Source organism: Candoia aspera, chromosome 7 (genome assembly GCF_035149785.1).
Source record: "Candoia aspera isolate rCanAsp1 chromosome 7, rCanAsp1.hap2, whole genome shotgun sequence".
Lineage (NCBI taxonomy): Eukaryota > Metazoa > Chordata > Lepidosauria > Squamata > Boidae > Candoia > Candoia aspera.
Window position 1 is genome coordinate 21,865,991 of NC_086159.1, and position 16,544 is coordinate 21,882,534.

The 16,544-nt window shown below is 39.2% G+C and overlaps 1 protein-coding gene across 1 annotated transcript in view; it reads left to right on the forward strand.

Annotated features, from left to right (window-relative positions):
- TBXAS1 (thromboxane A synthase 1) overlaps positions 1-16,544 on the forward strand; it is a 269,800-nt gene that overhangs the window by 50,119 nt on the left and 203,137 nt on the right. The window contains exon 3 of the mRNA XM_063308553.1: positions 8,822-8,915. Within this exon, the coding sequence (XP_063164623.1) occupies positions 8,822-8,915 (94 nt within the window). The remainder of the gene's footprint in view (positions 1-8,821; positions 8,916-16,544) is intronic.

Below are 16,544 nucleotides of genomic sequence, written 5' to 3' on the forward strand. Positions count from 1 at the left end.
ATCTTAGGGAGCTAGACCCAATCACCCTTTGTGCTGGTTTATCATCACCAGCTGCAGCTTGTTAGCAAAACAATGGGCACAACAGCAGCCTCAGATGATGAATGTGTGTTTCATAAGCACCACTGACTCATCTCTCCTGTTTGTTGTTCTGTCCCATAAACCAGGTGTGCGTAAGTGTGAGATGGCTCAGCCTTGTACTTGCCAATACGTCAGCAGCCATAACTGAAAAATGCAAACCTTTTTATCTACCATCTTGGAGGAAAACATTTTGCCTAATATATTTCCGGTGATTTCTCCCTTGATGGAAATTCCTGTTTTTCATTATAACAGAGTTTTAGGACAGTAGGAAAAAAACAAGGCATTAAGAAGACACAAGGAATCAGTCTTTACTGAAAAATGGAAATTGTGATTGATTAGGAAACAGTAATTTTACTACCACCTCTGCCAAAGACTGAGCAAAAAATTGAGTGGTGCCCTGCAGATTGAGAGTGAAAATTTTTACACCTCACCCTCTTTTCTCAAAGGCTTTGTGGAAGGTCAAAAAGCACTCCTTCACTCTGATTTGTCTTTGGAGGATATTTTTAAGTTTGTGTCCTAAAGACAAATAAGAACGAAAGCAAAGCTTTCTGCCGCTAGTGTTAACGTTGTGAAGAAAATGCAAAATAATACAGATAGTCCCCACTTAACGACCCTAATTGGGACTGGAATTTCCATCGCTAAGCAATGCGGTCATTAGGCGAAATATCACGTGACTGCACTGCTTAGCAACAGAAGCTTTGGTAGTCCTGGTTGTAGTTGTTAGGCAAGGACTTCACACTTCTCCCACCCTGCTATGCTCACCTCTGCTTCAACCTCCACAACCGCTTATCTCCCCATCTCTGCCCTTTTGGCCACCCTGCACTCCGCCACCCCTGGTGCTGCAATAGCCATAACTTCGAGGATCAGTCGTAACTACCTGTCATGAGTACTGATGGCGAGCAGGAGGGGGCCTCTATCCAGGGTGGAAAACGCATGCATAGTACTGAGGAATTAAGCAGCCATTCAAAGAGACACAGATCAGACCCGCCTTAACTTTTGGGGTTTATCTGTCTGGGTTTTTCCCACGCTTCTTCAGTTTGTTAGGATTCTGTTTTATGTAGTGGTAATAAACACTAGAGACCTACTCCTCGTCTCAGCATGATTTCTGACTGTTAGGACACTACCATTTGTTCAGCGCTGTCGTAACTTCTAACAGTCTCTGAACATCATTGAGTGAGGACTACCTGTAACTAACAGGGCAGGGAATGCAGCTGCTATGTGGGTTCAGACACTAAGCTAAACCAAAATGCGTGTGTTTTCATGTGTGATCCCCACTGTTAGGACACTTTGATCCTATTTGCAGAGCTGGTTCAGGTTGCTTGAAACAGCAATAAAACTAGAGGGAAATTTTGGCTCTGCTTTAATTTAAACCTACTGCAGGTTTGTGGGAAACAGCCTATTAGCCCCTCAACAACAGTCCTTAACACAGTTGCTGGGAGGGAGAAGAAAGCCTCATTCTTTGAATTTCAGTGATCCTGCTCCAGGCTTCTATATTAGCCCTAACATCTTGGGGTGCTGACCAAATAATTGGGGGAGGGCTGCTTATTGATGTAACCAGGAAAATTAAGGGGTGGACAAATACAAGCCTGCCCTATGCCTGCTTGCTGTTTGTTGTTCCTCTGGAGAGGCAATATCCAGTTCCCCACTGCAGTCTTATCTACTGGGTGACTGTGAGTAGATGTATCTCCACAGACTGTAGAGAGGATGAGCAATGACCATAAATTGCCCACAAGTGTTCCAGAGGCTCGTGTGTATCAAGAATGGTAGTTTTAAAGCACATTATTTGTTATGATCTGTGGTCAACACAACTGATTGATTAGCCAAAACAAAAATATGGGAAGGTACCTGAAATAGGGAAGCATATACAGGGGACAAACTGGGTGGCATTTCATCCTTCTAGCCTTTGGCGTTCTTCCTAGAAAGCACCCATATCTTTTCCAAAGGAACATGAAACAGATTCGTGGTAAGCATGATAGAGGCTTAAGCTTATGTCATTTTTTGAGAAATGCCAGAATAGCTTTTTTCCCCATTGTCAGATTGATGTAAAGCTGAGCTGTGTTTAAATATGGACCCAAAAATGAGGAAGCAATAGATTCTGGCATTCTCAATCAAGTTTTAGATAAGGAGTTTACATGTCATGTGCTGTCAGTTGTTTAGTGTGAGAGAGAACAGGGCTGGTGCAAATCTGGAGCAGTCAAGTTAGAGAAGGTTCTTACTATACAGATAAATAACACAGATGGTGTTGTGGGAGAAGATGCAGAATTATATCTTCAGATTGAAAAACAGTGGTTGATTTCCAGAAAACACTATTCTTCAGTAAGCTATGTATTTGAAAATAAAACTGATTATACAAAAGAAGAATAGCTGGAAGTACGCCTGAAAAGTATTGCATGATTGTCCATGTTGCCCATTTTGTATAATTACTAAATTGAAATGTCTTTGGAAAGCCCTTCTTTCCAATGGGTTGTGGTCATTCTGCCTCCTGTGTTAGTTGATATCTCCTAAGTATATATTTAGATAGCAAGTTCCTGGACAAATAAGAGTGGTTTACTATGAGTCATTGACTTCAGTGGGTCTCTTGAAACTCTCACACCAGAAGTTAACAACATAGTCTCACGGGAAAAATATTTTCTCACAAGATTTGGGGGTCTTGCACAGTCTTATGAGAGTTGGGTCATTTGAGAGTAGGGTAACAGTGCCAGGTCATTGCACAGTCAAAAGTAGTTAGGTGACCCCTGATTCAGACAATCATTTATTTAGTCCCATTCGAGTCATCTGACCCCAAACTAATTGGTTTACATTACGTTAGTTACTGCTTTTTCAAAATGGGTACTGCTCTTCTATCTTTTGGTCAACTCTTTGATTTGTTTTGGTCTATTTTAATCCCTTAATAAAAGCTGATATGAGTTCTAGAAAAGCAATATTTACTTCCAGTAAATAACAAATCATACATTAATGGACTATCTTATTTCAGTTTGTATCTGAACTTTGTATCTCAACTCTATCCCATAATCTTTGCTTTTTTGACTTCACTGAGCTATATGTGCCTGGCTGTATTGTCAAAATTATTACAGAGTGAAGATCTGGAAGAATCCAATTACTTTTCAAGGGTGCTGGATTCTCTTGTTGGTGGCAGAATCTTAAATGCCTCCATCGTTCCCCCAAGCCTAGGGTCAAGGCATGGCATATTGGATCCTCATCTACTTCTAAAAAAGTCGATTTTACTTGTAATATTACCTGAATCATTATTACTGCTCTTCTGGAAGTAGCTGAATGGGAAGTCAGAACAAGGGAACTTGCACAAGTTACATTACCCACTTCCACATTCTTTTGGACAGCTAGTGATTTGCATAGTGAGGGCAAAAAATGCTTGTCTCTTCCAGCAGCCCCTGGAACAGGACAAGATTTTGTGCAGGCTTGAACATCTATATTTCAGACAGTTGCAACATCATGATCACTAGATCCATTTGAGAATTTTGCACAAGCAATCATCTTTAATTTCTCTGATGAGAATTTGCTCCTAATAAATGTTTGTATACTGCATAACATAACTTGAAATCATAGAAATCTGGTCAAAGGTGGAAATCTACATTAATAGAAATCTACAGTAATAGTCTTTGGCTATGGTCCCCATCGGCTCATGTTGTTAGAGTCAGGGATTTCAACACAAGATTAAGCTTGAATGATATTACACATTCTGCCAACCTAGAGGTTGAGCCCTTTGCTAGTCAGAGAATCCAAGAATAGCGTTAAAGAGGCCTGCATATGACACAGCCCTTTTATGAGTCAGATCTACAGATCTTAAATGGCACCTTGCCCACGGACTACCTGGCAGAATTTTCACATTGGGCCAGTATAAGGCCCTCCTTTTATACAGTGATTTCTAGAAGTCTTTACTTCTCTCTGCTTAGATTTTTGTCAATCTGAGCCATTCTGTTCTTGCACAGTGTACATTATTTACTATTATAATTTGTATCCCATTTTTTTGCCCAGTATATAAAACAGAGGGGTATATACTGACTTGTCAGCTGTGAGAGTACCAAAGGACTGGATGCTTGAGTGTGTGACAGACAATATACAAGCACAATTCTCTTATGGGTCTCTGAGAAGTTGGATAGTTTCATTGAGACTGTAACCATATCTCAGATAATTAACAAGGATACCTCTGCCTGTGCTGTTTCTAAAAGATGGAAGAGTAGTGGCCCATCTTACACATTTTAATGCAAAGAATATTAATCATACAACAGGGCTGATGCTTCCATCTGTTTCTCATGTGTCTTGATGTATTTAGATCAGAATTCATTCATCCTATTGATATCTCAAAATGGCTGAAGTTATATCTAGAAGCACTTGTTTTACATTTGCAAAGGGGATCACAATGCTAGCATATAAACTTGCATAATAATTAAGATGTCTAATTAAGCTGAAACATCATGTCCTTTTAATTATGCAATTAAGACATCAAAATTATATGATTAAGACATGTAATTACATGATGAAAAAATTATGAAATTTTATGCTGCTTAGTTGAAATTGCATTGAAACATTTTTAAAAATATATCTCAAAGGCATAATAAATTTCCTCTGCTTCTTACTGAATTAAGAGCTTATACAGCAAAAGAAAGTACATATCCAGAATTTACCAAGGAAAAAGTTGTATTGTGTGTTCCTTCTGGACATGTGACTGGGAGATTATCTTTATATTTGGGGTGTTGGGATGCAATTTCTGGAGTCAGAGATATCAAATCAATCTAAAGTTGGTTTATTCAGAATTGCAACTTGCACCATGTCATTCCATTGACAATTCCATTGACATTCCAAATGTCTGTTTTTTTAAGCAGGATTAATGTAAAATCTTTTAAGACAGACCATTAGAAAAGCCCACCTTTTATATACAACTTATATGCTTTTTTTTGTTTTAACTTGCCCAAATATACACATTATTATCTTTTCAAAATATTTTACTATTTTGTACCCATTTTTTGCCAGAGAATTAAAGATACTAGTGGAATTCCTGCATTCTTCTTCTTGCACCACATGATGTCCTCCATTTTGGTAGATAATGCCACTTAGTTGCACTAAACCATAATATGGCATGTGTCCTGACAAGCAGGAACCACGCCGAGACAAGGAATGAGTCTCTAGTGTTTATTACTGCTACAGTAGACAGAAAATCCTACCAAACTGAAGACGCATGGGAAAACCCAGACAGATAAACCCCAAAAGTCAAGGCGGGTCTGTTCTGGTTCTCTTTGAATGACAGCTCAAACTCTCTCTACTACGCATGTGTTTTCCCCCCTGGATAGGGGCCTCCTCCTGCTCACCATCAGTGCTCATGACAGCATGTTTGGCTATGGTTTCGCATGTTGTGTGAACCACTGTGGTGTATAAATCATGGTTTATGGAACCACAGTTCATGTTTATGGCATAATCGTTTATTCACATTATTGTAACATGTGAATCAGGACTTTGCTCGTCATAGCATTTAAGTAAATTTAGTATGTATTCATTGTTAGTAGTTAACAGATTAGTCCCTAAGAGGGAAGATTACTCTGTAATTCTGCTAGCATGAGATAGTCACAGTACAGACTTTAGTTTTGACAGTGTGTTCAGCAATTTCACATATCTTTACTATTAGAGAACAAGATTGATGTCAGCCAAAATATACAGAAGTTTGGAAGAATAATACCAAACAAGATTTTGTACCAGTAAGATATAGTTAGATATTATCAGTGGAGAAATTCCTTGGAGTATGTTACCAAGCTTCATAATAGTAGCTAGCTCATTATGGTTTCCTCATTACCATAACTTTTTTCACTTAATATACAGCAAGCAAGTGTATCTGTTTTCCTCTGTCAAAGATTGAAGGAAGTGTGAAAATCTATTTTGGGGCTTGATGTTATTTAGCACCTAGTACATTTTTGGCATTATATAAATGAATAAATGATCTTCATTTTTAAAATATATTTGTAGTCCCAGAACCTCTTATGGTTGACAGTACATAAATTAGGACACATGCTGGATAGAATAGGAAAAAAATTAATAGATATTATCCACTGGCTGGTATCTATCACATATCTTTGTGGCTTTGGCGAAACATTTATCCCAGGCATTGCCAAATATCACTCTTGACTGGTAGCTTGGTAATCTTGAAACAAAAACTGAGTGGCCTATAATCTATAGCTTCATGGTTTATGGAAAAGTGACATTTCTATCTGTCATTGTCAACCAGAAGCCCAAAGCAAAGAAGGGTCCTAAACAGAGGCTAGTTACACATTCTGTGCTGTGCCATAATACGATTTGTAAACCATGGTTTATGTCTAACGTTATGTATGAACTAACACAACTGTTTGTTCTGTACATCATGCTTAAGAAAAGTTATGTGTAAAATCATATGTGAAATAAGAAAATAAGAAAATTATGCCTGTCAAATTTGCTTTTTCAGGGTGCTAATATTGACTTACATTTCCTGTCCTCAGGATACCTATTTAGCTAGGACCTACTCTGGTGTTTCCTAAAGTTTAAAAGTGCTACAGCTTACACATGTTCTGTTACATAAAAACATACTTTTAAAAGTGTAGTTTGGTACAGATTTGCAAACGCCACCACCTGCTTTATTCGGCACTGCCATTTGATAATGCAAAACTCCAGATTTCATCTTCTCACTTCTTCCAACTATGTCTTGTTTTAATTTGTGGATTAGTAGCAGAGCAGTCATTTAGCCAGAGCACATCTGGTGCAGCTGCACAGTGTGCTGCTGAAACAATGTCTATGGCTGATGCAGCTTTGCAGAGCTTGGGGAATGAGATGAGGATGATGATGATGATGATGATGATGGAGTTATTTATAAAAAAGATGGGATATAATAAAAATAAGAATAAAAAGAATTATTTCACTGCTGGATTGGTTTTCTAACCCCTTAAATCTGCATCTTTTGTATGTAAGAACTTTCCCTTTCTATCACATTAAAAATGACAATTACTTGGTGACCTTTGGAAAGTTCTGTAGTACCATGCCCAAAGCTTGTAGGGCTGCCAGCAGCTTTGAAGCCTTTGGCTGGTCTGTTCTTTCTGACACCAGCTGAATACTTTTCTGGTAATGTGAGCTAACAGAAACAGTTGTGGAGCACTAATTTACTTCTGTGAGCCTAAGCCTACTAAAGTATCTGAAACTTAGCAGTGATGGGAAATCCATGCTCACCTATCATCTGCTTAGAGTACCAGCCAGTACTTGTTTCTGCCTCCTCACAAAATTGGAAGAAGGAAAATGGTGCTGTGAAATTGTCTGTAAGAAATGGCAACCCACGTTTGGCCTTCATTGTTGTGTTCCAGAACTCCCAGAAATTCTTCCTCTGACAAAAAGAGGTAAGGGTGGTGGGGGGCAGAGAAAAGCCAACTTCTTTGTGGGGGGAGCAGAGAAAAGCCAAATATTAAAAGGTATGTAAGCTTTCTTTTAGGCCTAGCTCACCCCACCCCCAAAAAGCTCAGCCTTTGCAAAAACCAAGGAACCATCCCTTGAAATCCCACTTTCACTATACATCACCTCCTTGCTCACTGCAGCTTTTTTGCTGTGTCCTCCTGTCACAGAACAGCTCATGTTCTCCCCCAACATTGCCTACCTCTGCTTTAGCGGTATCATACATAATTTTATATTATATAAAGCAGAATTTCCTATTGCACTGTGAGGAAAAGAGAGCAGTGAATTCTTTCCCATTACCATCTCTTGAGAGCTCTTTGCCAGCAGTGGATAGAAATGTTGGGAAGCAAGCAATTCCATGAATAAAGATCCGATCTTGTTGAGTTGTATCCATTGAAGGCAGCAGAATAATCTAAAACAACTTTCTCCATCTGGCACTCTCCAGCTGTGTTAGATGATAATTTCCATAAATCTACAGCTTGCATGGCCAATGAAGGCCATAATCAAAATTATCCAGCAGATACCAGGCTGGTGAAGGCTGATCTAATAAGATCAATAGGGCTGGATTTCACAGTGGTTGTGTGATAGAAAGTATCCATCAAGGGCATCACTAGTGTTGGAGTGATCTAAGACTACTGAAGTCTGAGATTCTGATTTTATCTCAGATCAAATCAATTTTTTATTTGGTCATGGACCGGCAAATAAAACGGAAGATTCACATCTGATTAGAATGAAAGAAAAAACATTTAAAATCCTAAAAAATCTAAGAAAAATTAGAAGAGATACTGCGGTGCTCAGGCCTGCAACTAGGGTCTGTGTCACCTGGGGCAAATGTGGATTCCATGCCCATTTTGGTGCCCCCCCAGCACTCATTTTGGAGCCCCCTCCAGTGTAGTGCCCAGGGTACATGTCCTGCTTGCCCCCCCTGTTGCGGCCCTGGGCGTGCTGTACAAATTATAGTGCAGAATGGCCCCAAAAAATGCTTTTAGGTAAAACTGATAAATCTGATTGTAGCTCTAAATTGATGGCCCGTTGTTTGAGATCAGCTAGTGCTAGTGAATTCTGAGAATCTGATTTTATCTCATATATCTGGAGCTTGAATCAACAGCCTTTTCTGAAATAAGATGATAACAAATTTCAGAATAAACACTGAACGAAAGGTTCCTGTCCAGTCTTGCGCTGCAAGTGGCCGTGGGGATTTTCCATGTTGCTGTGTCAGTTGGGTTCCAGAGCTATCCTCTTACCTGAGTTCTGGGCCCTGTTCCTCTATCTCTGAAAACTTGACTTTGCAAAACCTTATTTCTTTCACTTTTTTTTTTAAATTCAGGTACACCACCTCTTTGTTCTCCAGGCTTGATAAAGTGGGAATCCGTCATCCTCCACCTTTGCCTTTGATTGGAAATCTACTATATTTCCGTGAGGTAAGAAATCCTTTGGATGGTAGCAGTTTTGACATTATGAAGGAAACCATATTTATCTACCAAATTTCCTGCCTTTTGACCACCTTCTAGTTTACACTGATTATATGCATGTATCATGATAATCCAGTTTGAAAATCCTGCTGGAATGTCAGAGTTTCAGTGAGGATATTCTAATTCCTGAAGCATACAGGTACAAATCTATAATCTGCATGTTCTAAAGGGCTTTCAAAGAAGAGATATTTCAACAAGATATCCAGTTCCCTGTCATTCCTTTTATTTCCCTTAGCATCAGTGCTCCTTTGCTTATTTGGTGATGTTGCTTTATAACCATTCTTATTCATGCTTCATTAATCCACACCAAAACACTAATTCTCTGTCGCAAACATACAGCTAAAATAAATGTATCCTGTTCAGGCTAATTTGTATTTGCTCAGGTTGTGCAAAACAGCTCAACTCATGTAAAAATGTGTGTATGTAGGCTCTATTTAAACTTCAAAGTGAAAACGTTATGTTTATATTTGTATTTTAGAAGTATGGCTTTTTACAAATTTTAATTTGTGTTTATTTTTAGCTTTATTGTAAACTGCCCAGAGTCACTTTGTGTGAGATGGGCGTTGAGGAAATTTGAAATATAAATAAATAAATACACCTAGAGATAAGAAATAGGAATATGTATAATCCCCCAACCCCACATACAGCATTAACATCTAGGGAGTATTGCTTAAAACTCCCTCAGCAGTTAATTTTACATAAGTGCTAATCAAAACTGTGCAAAACAGATGAAGTGGTTTGTTTATATTTAGAATGTCAGTACTTGGGGATGAAGCTTGCAAATCAGGTTAGGAATACATTGCTGTGCCAAGCCACAGGAAGTTATCCAGTGTTGCCATTAGGATGGCTCATCAGCTCCGCAATTCTGAGAGGCCCCAAATTCAACACCACCATTTAAATCAGAGATGCTGGCTTCCCTGACTCCGAGTTATTTATTTAAATCATCTTGATAGACATTGGATAATGGCACACAGCCTCAAAAGCCATTGCTAAACCACCGAGCCCCAGAAGTGATCTTGGGAACGCTACCAAATGGATGTACTTGAAAGGTGAGCAGGACTTGTGGTGACTTGTGGTGGTGTAGGGGGCACACTGTTTGAATTTGCGCTCTGTTTGGTTGGAGCGGATGAGAAAAATTATAATATTGTAAAAAAAATTGGCTGTAACAATTTTTGGGCTTATCAGCATGTCCTCATAAGCTTTCTTTCTTCCTCTATACGCCTTTCCTCCCTCCCCCCCTTCATTTTATTAGCCAAGCTGTTGACAGGGTGCGTGCAGCTTCCCTGCCTTGAATTTTAATGGAGACATCACTCTTTCTTGAGCCTCTCTCAGAGTGGACAGGATATTCTTTGTTTGCTCTGTTTATTCCTGTCTGGCCTATTTGTAACTCTTGGGCTGCTCTGCCTGAGTGGCCCATTTTGGTTGAATGGAAGATGGGAGCTGGTGGGGGCAGGGATGTGGGAGCTCTGCTGAGCTTTTGGTTCTGGCTGGGCTGAGCTGTTTTATAGTTGCTGGGAGGAGGGTGGGGGAGCAGGGAGAAGAGAGAGAAGACATTACCCATTCTCCATTCCACATTAACTAAGAACATCCTTTGATAAGCAGGACAAACAGAACAGAGGGGAGGACCGAGTTGTTGAAATCAAATGCTGGCCTACTTTGGAAACTATAGTACCAGGGCTTATATGTTGGAGGGGCAGAAGCTTGTGCCAACAGTGTTGGTCGTTGAAGAAGCGAATGGTAAACGGAAGTGGAAGACTTAGTATACAATGTCTGCAGTCCTGCTTTTAATGAACAGAGCAGAGAGTAAAATGCCTGCATGTGCTTAGGATTGCTCTTGCAGAGACAGGCAGAATGAAAGTGACTGGAGGGCACAGAGTATTTTCTAGCCATTTGCCTGATCGCTACATTGAAGTTGGAAAAAAACCACTGAGGTTTTCTTTTCTTCCCCTTCCAAATTTGGATAAGGGGAAGCTCTAAAGTAGCTTTCCCCACTGTGGTACCTTCTAAATAGATTGTGTAGCAGAGGATTCTAGGAGTGGCAGTCCCAACATGTCAGTTTTGGCAGCGCTGCGTTAAAGGCTTATTTTGCAAATTGTTTTACTAGGAAATGCATTCATTCATTTCTGAGTGCCACATTTTGTTCATATCATATTCAAATAATTGCTTAAAATTTATATGTAAGAAAAGAAGAATATGTTCTGCCTACCTTCTTGGCCAGGTTGGTTGGAAGATGAGTGCTAGTTTACCATTAGCAGTGCAAGAAACCTCAATTCTTCAGCATTTGTATATCCCTTAGTGAGAGCCCACCAAGCAGGGCTCTATTATTAATGCGAGTTCAACTGGTACCCCACAAAATAATTTTAATTGGCTAAATTAATATGGGTTCTGTGAAGTTAAAAATCCCAAGCTAATTTTCAGGTTAGGGAGAAATCAAGTAATCCTGAAAGCTGTACTCTGAACATTTTCTCTAAATCATGTATCTCCCATGAGGTAAAATGCAGTTAATTGCCCAGTTGTATTAGATTTATTGTGAGACTGATTCTGTCAAACACTCCACCAGATTTCCTTTGCTTCTGGTCACACAGATTTTACAAGCTGTTGGTCGCAGTTCTGCACCCTCATCCAGAGATTCTGAGAGAGTATCATGTGTTCTCTTCGCCTCCTATAGTATTAGTGCCCCTCTCTGCCAGTACTGTCAGCTTTAATTGAAAAACAACTCAACTTCCCCTCTGATTTTTGTTGTGGTCAAACTTCACAGAGCCCTGCTACCCATCAGGAAGTTAATGAAGTATATAACAGAAATATCCTTCCAATGAAGCACCATGTTGTTCTTTGGAAATGGGAAGCAAGATGACAAGTACATGCTAATACCACCCAGTGTTGTAATAGCAATGGTTTAATTTAGTAATCATTAGGAGAACAATTTACTCTTGCAAAATGGTTTATTAGGACATTTACCACATTGACTCTCATCCATTCTGTGAGACGAGTATTCCTCAGATGGGCTTTCTGAGTTTTGAAAGCAGATCTCAACCCTCACCTGGACTCCTCCCCGCTTTTGTCTTGAAATGTCTGATGGCACCTATTATCAACAAATGCATTTAGTCTACAACCCCATCCTCCCCCCTCCCCGGTTAAATTTGAGCTGCAGATTTCAGTGGTATAACATTTGGCCTAGATTTAGGATTTCAGTTTTTCCATCTTCTGTTTTTGTGACATCTAGTTTGATGACTAGATACTAGATAAGGCACTCAATACCTGTATAGTCTTTAGTGTCATTTTGGTTAACCCTAATTGAGCTATCTAACTAACCAAGTGTGGATTTTTTCCCCACCGATGGACCAAAACTATAAAATCTTGTCTGCCTCACAGTAGATTATGGGAGACATGGCCCATGATGCTTGGGATCAGGGCTATCCCTATGTTTTTGTGTTTTTCTGAGTAAGATTGACCTGTTGGTCCAATTTACTCTTTTCTACTAGTTGCCAGTACCTCCATTCATTTGTTCTTCACCTTTAGGTCCAATTTGCACACTCTCTAAGGAAGGCAAGCAGAGATTACTGTTTCATTTTGCTCTTATTGATGCCAGTCCCCTTGAAGAAATGACTGAACAGGTAGCAAAAAGATGCATAGATTGTCAGGGGATTTTTTCCTTTGGATTATGCTGCATCCCCAAGTGTCTTACTGCTGACCTCATTGGACAACAGGGTAGACAACTGGTACCCTCCATGTATTTTGGATTATAGTTCTATAATCCTTAGTTTTTTTCCAAATTAGCCAGAGTTAGCCAGGTATTGCCACCTGTTGTGACTGTACGCCTGCCCTCCTGCTAAGCTACAAATGTACCTTACTGTTGATGTCACCTGGCTTGTGAATTTACCAGTGATGACCCTCTATAGCAGCATGATGGGTACTGTGTGTTTATGTGATCAGCTCAGTCTAGATTGTCACTGTTAAATTCCTTAGCCCAGGTGGTGATATTGAGAGGAAGAAAAGGTTGGTAGGAGAAAGACAGTAGACATGCCATTGACTATCCATCAACAGTTCAGTCTCAATATGGTGTCTGCCAACCAGATTTTTGCTTGCTGCAAAACACATTGAATAGCTGTGGGACTCAATCCAACATATTGTTATGTCAACAGCGTTTTATATCACTTCATCAATAACTCCTGTGGCTTTCTACTACAGAAAGGCTCTCAGTGGCACAGACTGAGGACTGACTGTTGGAGAGATTTGAAAACTATAAGGAGGAGAAATGGAATGGTATCTCTTAAAGAAGTGTGTGACTAACTGGGATCCTGAACAGCAGCATTTGACTGTATAACCTTTTATTGCAGGTCCCACCTTCTGACTTGGATAAACTAAATCCCTCTTTTGTATCTACTCATTTAAAGCTGACATTGCCTTAAAAATATAGCAGGGTTGTTTAAATCAGATAACTGGAAAAGAATTATAAGCAAGGATGATTTTTTTTAAAAAAAGTAGTATTGCTAATGTCCCTGGAGTCCGAAAGTGTAGCTAGGTGGAATTGCCCCAAGATAGGAAAGGAAGTTGGGCCAGGAAAGTGCATAGGCAGAAAATGGTCTAACAGCATCAGAAGTTAATGGTCCCCCAGTGCACAGTGACAAGTCAACCTAGCTGAAGGAGTTCAGCCTATCAGAAAGCCTGGCATTAGACAGTCTAATGAGATCAAATAACTGTCGCATGATTCATCAAGAGGGGGAATTTTAGGAAGTTAAATCCTGTCTTAAACAGTCTCCTTTCCCCTTCTTGGTCATTGTTCCAGAGCTTAGAAAACTGCTGTTTTATTCACAGCTTCCCTACCTAATTCCTGTTGCCTGTGAGTTGCCCTGATCATGCTTCTGAAATTTCATGAGGGCCAAAAGACAATTTTTTTAAATGGACAACTTAAAAAAAAATCACACAAAACATATTCCCAAGTAGCAATTGCAGAGCCAAAATTGTTGTCAACCTTGATTTGCTATTGAGATCACTCTTTATCTGTCAGCCAATAAATTTAGCTGAGGCTTAACTTTATTAGTGACATCTAAACACATTACGCATATGCTCTCCAGCATATGGGTAAATATATATCAATTTATTTTCATTAGTGTTTTTTGTGACAGGTGCTACTGAGTTAGGGGCTTCTGGCTTTGCTGGAGCTGTCATTATTAGGTTGGCTTTGCAGAACAGGAAGTGCCATTTCTAACAATGTTAAGACTGTCCTCCAGAGGCCTCCTGAAACTGCCTCTGGGTGATGGCTGCCTGCAAATATATTGGCAAGTCATGAGCATCTGAGGATGCTGCTTAGTACGGGGTTAGTCTGTCTGTCCATTGAGCTTAGCGCTGTCTACTTTGACTGGCAGTGGCTTTTTGGAGTCTTTTCCCCTCTCTTGGGTGATGGTTCTTTGGGCATAATTATGTTGCTTTTGGCCATAGTTTTCAACAGTATTTATATGTAGGCTTTTTAATTTAGGACAATTAATGACTTTTTTGAGCAAATCCATTGAAAGCAAAAAGTGGAGGACAGATTTTTGTATTAATTTTAATAACATCTAGATAGACACCTGCACATGTATAAGTTATACTTCCTCTGTGCAGACATTTCCCAAGTTAAAGGCTGCGCTATTGAAAAAACAAGGGCAGCTTTCTTAGAAATCTCTGTCAATGGTTCTGTTAATAAAAAGCAGACAAACTCGATTTCAGGCCAGCTCATGCCTTTGGTTAGAAAGGCAGTAAGCTGTCAATTTCTGTTCAATTGCAATTGCTCTTAGAAGACTCTGGGTTTGAATTATGCTGAGCTTTGGAGGGTCTGGCTGCTTAACGCCTTGGATAGAAGATTGCCGGCACTTCTTTGTCAGTACCTTCTGTCCTCCTAATATGCTAATTTCTTGCCTTGTTTGATCGGCTTACATTATATTATTGCTTTCCTTTTGATCTTTGACCATAAAGCAAATGAATAAAAACACTTTGAAGGCTACGCTAAGCTTGGCTAGGTGTGTTAGGGCTACATTTCCCCCCACCCCACCCCCCAATAGTAGGTAGAACCAGGGCAAAATGTAAACATTTTGTTTACATTTATTAAAAGTAAATGTGTTTACTCTCCAGTCATGAATTTAATCACCACTTCATATACCAAAGTAAAAGTTAGAAAAAGCTTTTCGTGCTCTTCAGAACTGCACATAAGGCTTTTGGAGACTGCATAGAGTCCTGAGGCCTCAATGTTTTAGATATATGTATGGCTGTGGCTAACGGATACATAGTTTAATGAATTCCATCTATACCAAGTTATGACTGTTCAGTGAGCTTGTGGAAGCAATTTTAATTGTTTTATGCTTGGTAGCTTCCTTGTATGAATAGGCCCTAAATGTAGAGTTTTGTTTTTGTTTTTTGTGCCTTTGAGTCATTGTTGACTCCTGGTGACTATCTGGACTAGTCCTTGTAGTTTTCTTAGCAATATTTCAGAAGTGGTTTGCCATTGCCTCCTTCCAAGGGCTGAGAGGGTGTGACTGGCCCAAGGTCACCCAGCTGTCTTTCTTCATGCCTAAGGTGGGACTAGAACTCACGGTCTCTCAGTTTCTAGCCTGGTGCTTTTAACCACTACACCAACTGGCTCTCAAAGGTAGATTACTCAAGATTTTAATTTTGGCCAAGCTGGGATTCTGTATGAATCATCTTCCCAATTTTTTTTTTTTTAATGGAGGAACTCACCCATTTTCTGTTCTTGCTTTCTTTTACAAGTATAATACTAGCTGGTGAAGCCATGTAAAACTATGACACATACAAATATGAATAACTGAGGCAATAATTTTGTACATATTGGGAACAAATGTGCTTAAGATCGGTATGATACCATTGATAAGATTGCATCATAATGTGAAACCATGCTTACATAGATTATACCTATGGATTATATATGGCTAACATTTGTAAATGTTAATTGTGGAAAAATGTAATGACTAATCTGTTTTTTTATGGATTCTCTCTCACCTTTTGCTTTAATGTTGGATGTAACCTTCCTGTTTAATTTGGGGAAGGGTTTTATTTCATAATTTAAGAGCATGTCTTGTTTTCACTCCTTTGTTTTTCTTTTATCCAATTAGCACATTCATTAAATTCATTATCATCAATCCCAGGTCCAGTAAATAAATCCTGGTATGACTTTGATTTGTGCCTTTCTTCTGTAATGTCTCTATTTAGTTTTTATTTCTATTGTTTGGTAGCTTAATTAGTACATTTAACAAAAGCTCCTAATTATTCAGTTATATTCACAGTGTCAAAGTATCACAGGTGCTCGCATCATAGTCACTTCTCTTTTGCTCTTATTTCCAATTCTAAAAATACTACTCTTTAATATGTGACCATAATCTGATTTTTTAAAATTCGATAATTTGAAACATATGGTAATGCATAAATGCATATACCATTTCATTATTGACATATCATATTAATGGCTGATTGGTTTATGTTCTTGTTCTTTGCTGTTGGATATCACCCAGGCATGATGTACAACACTTGAGATGCACAACTTGCCATACTTAGTACTATCTAATCACAGAACTTTTAAGGACTCAGCAC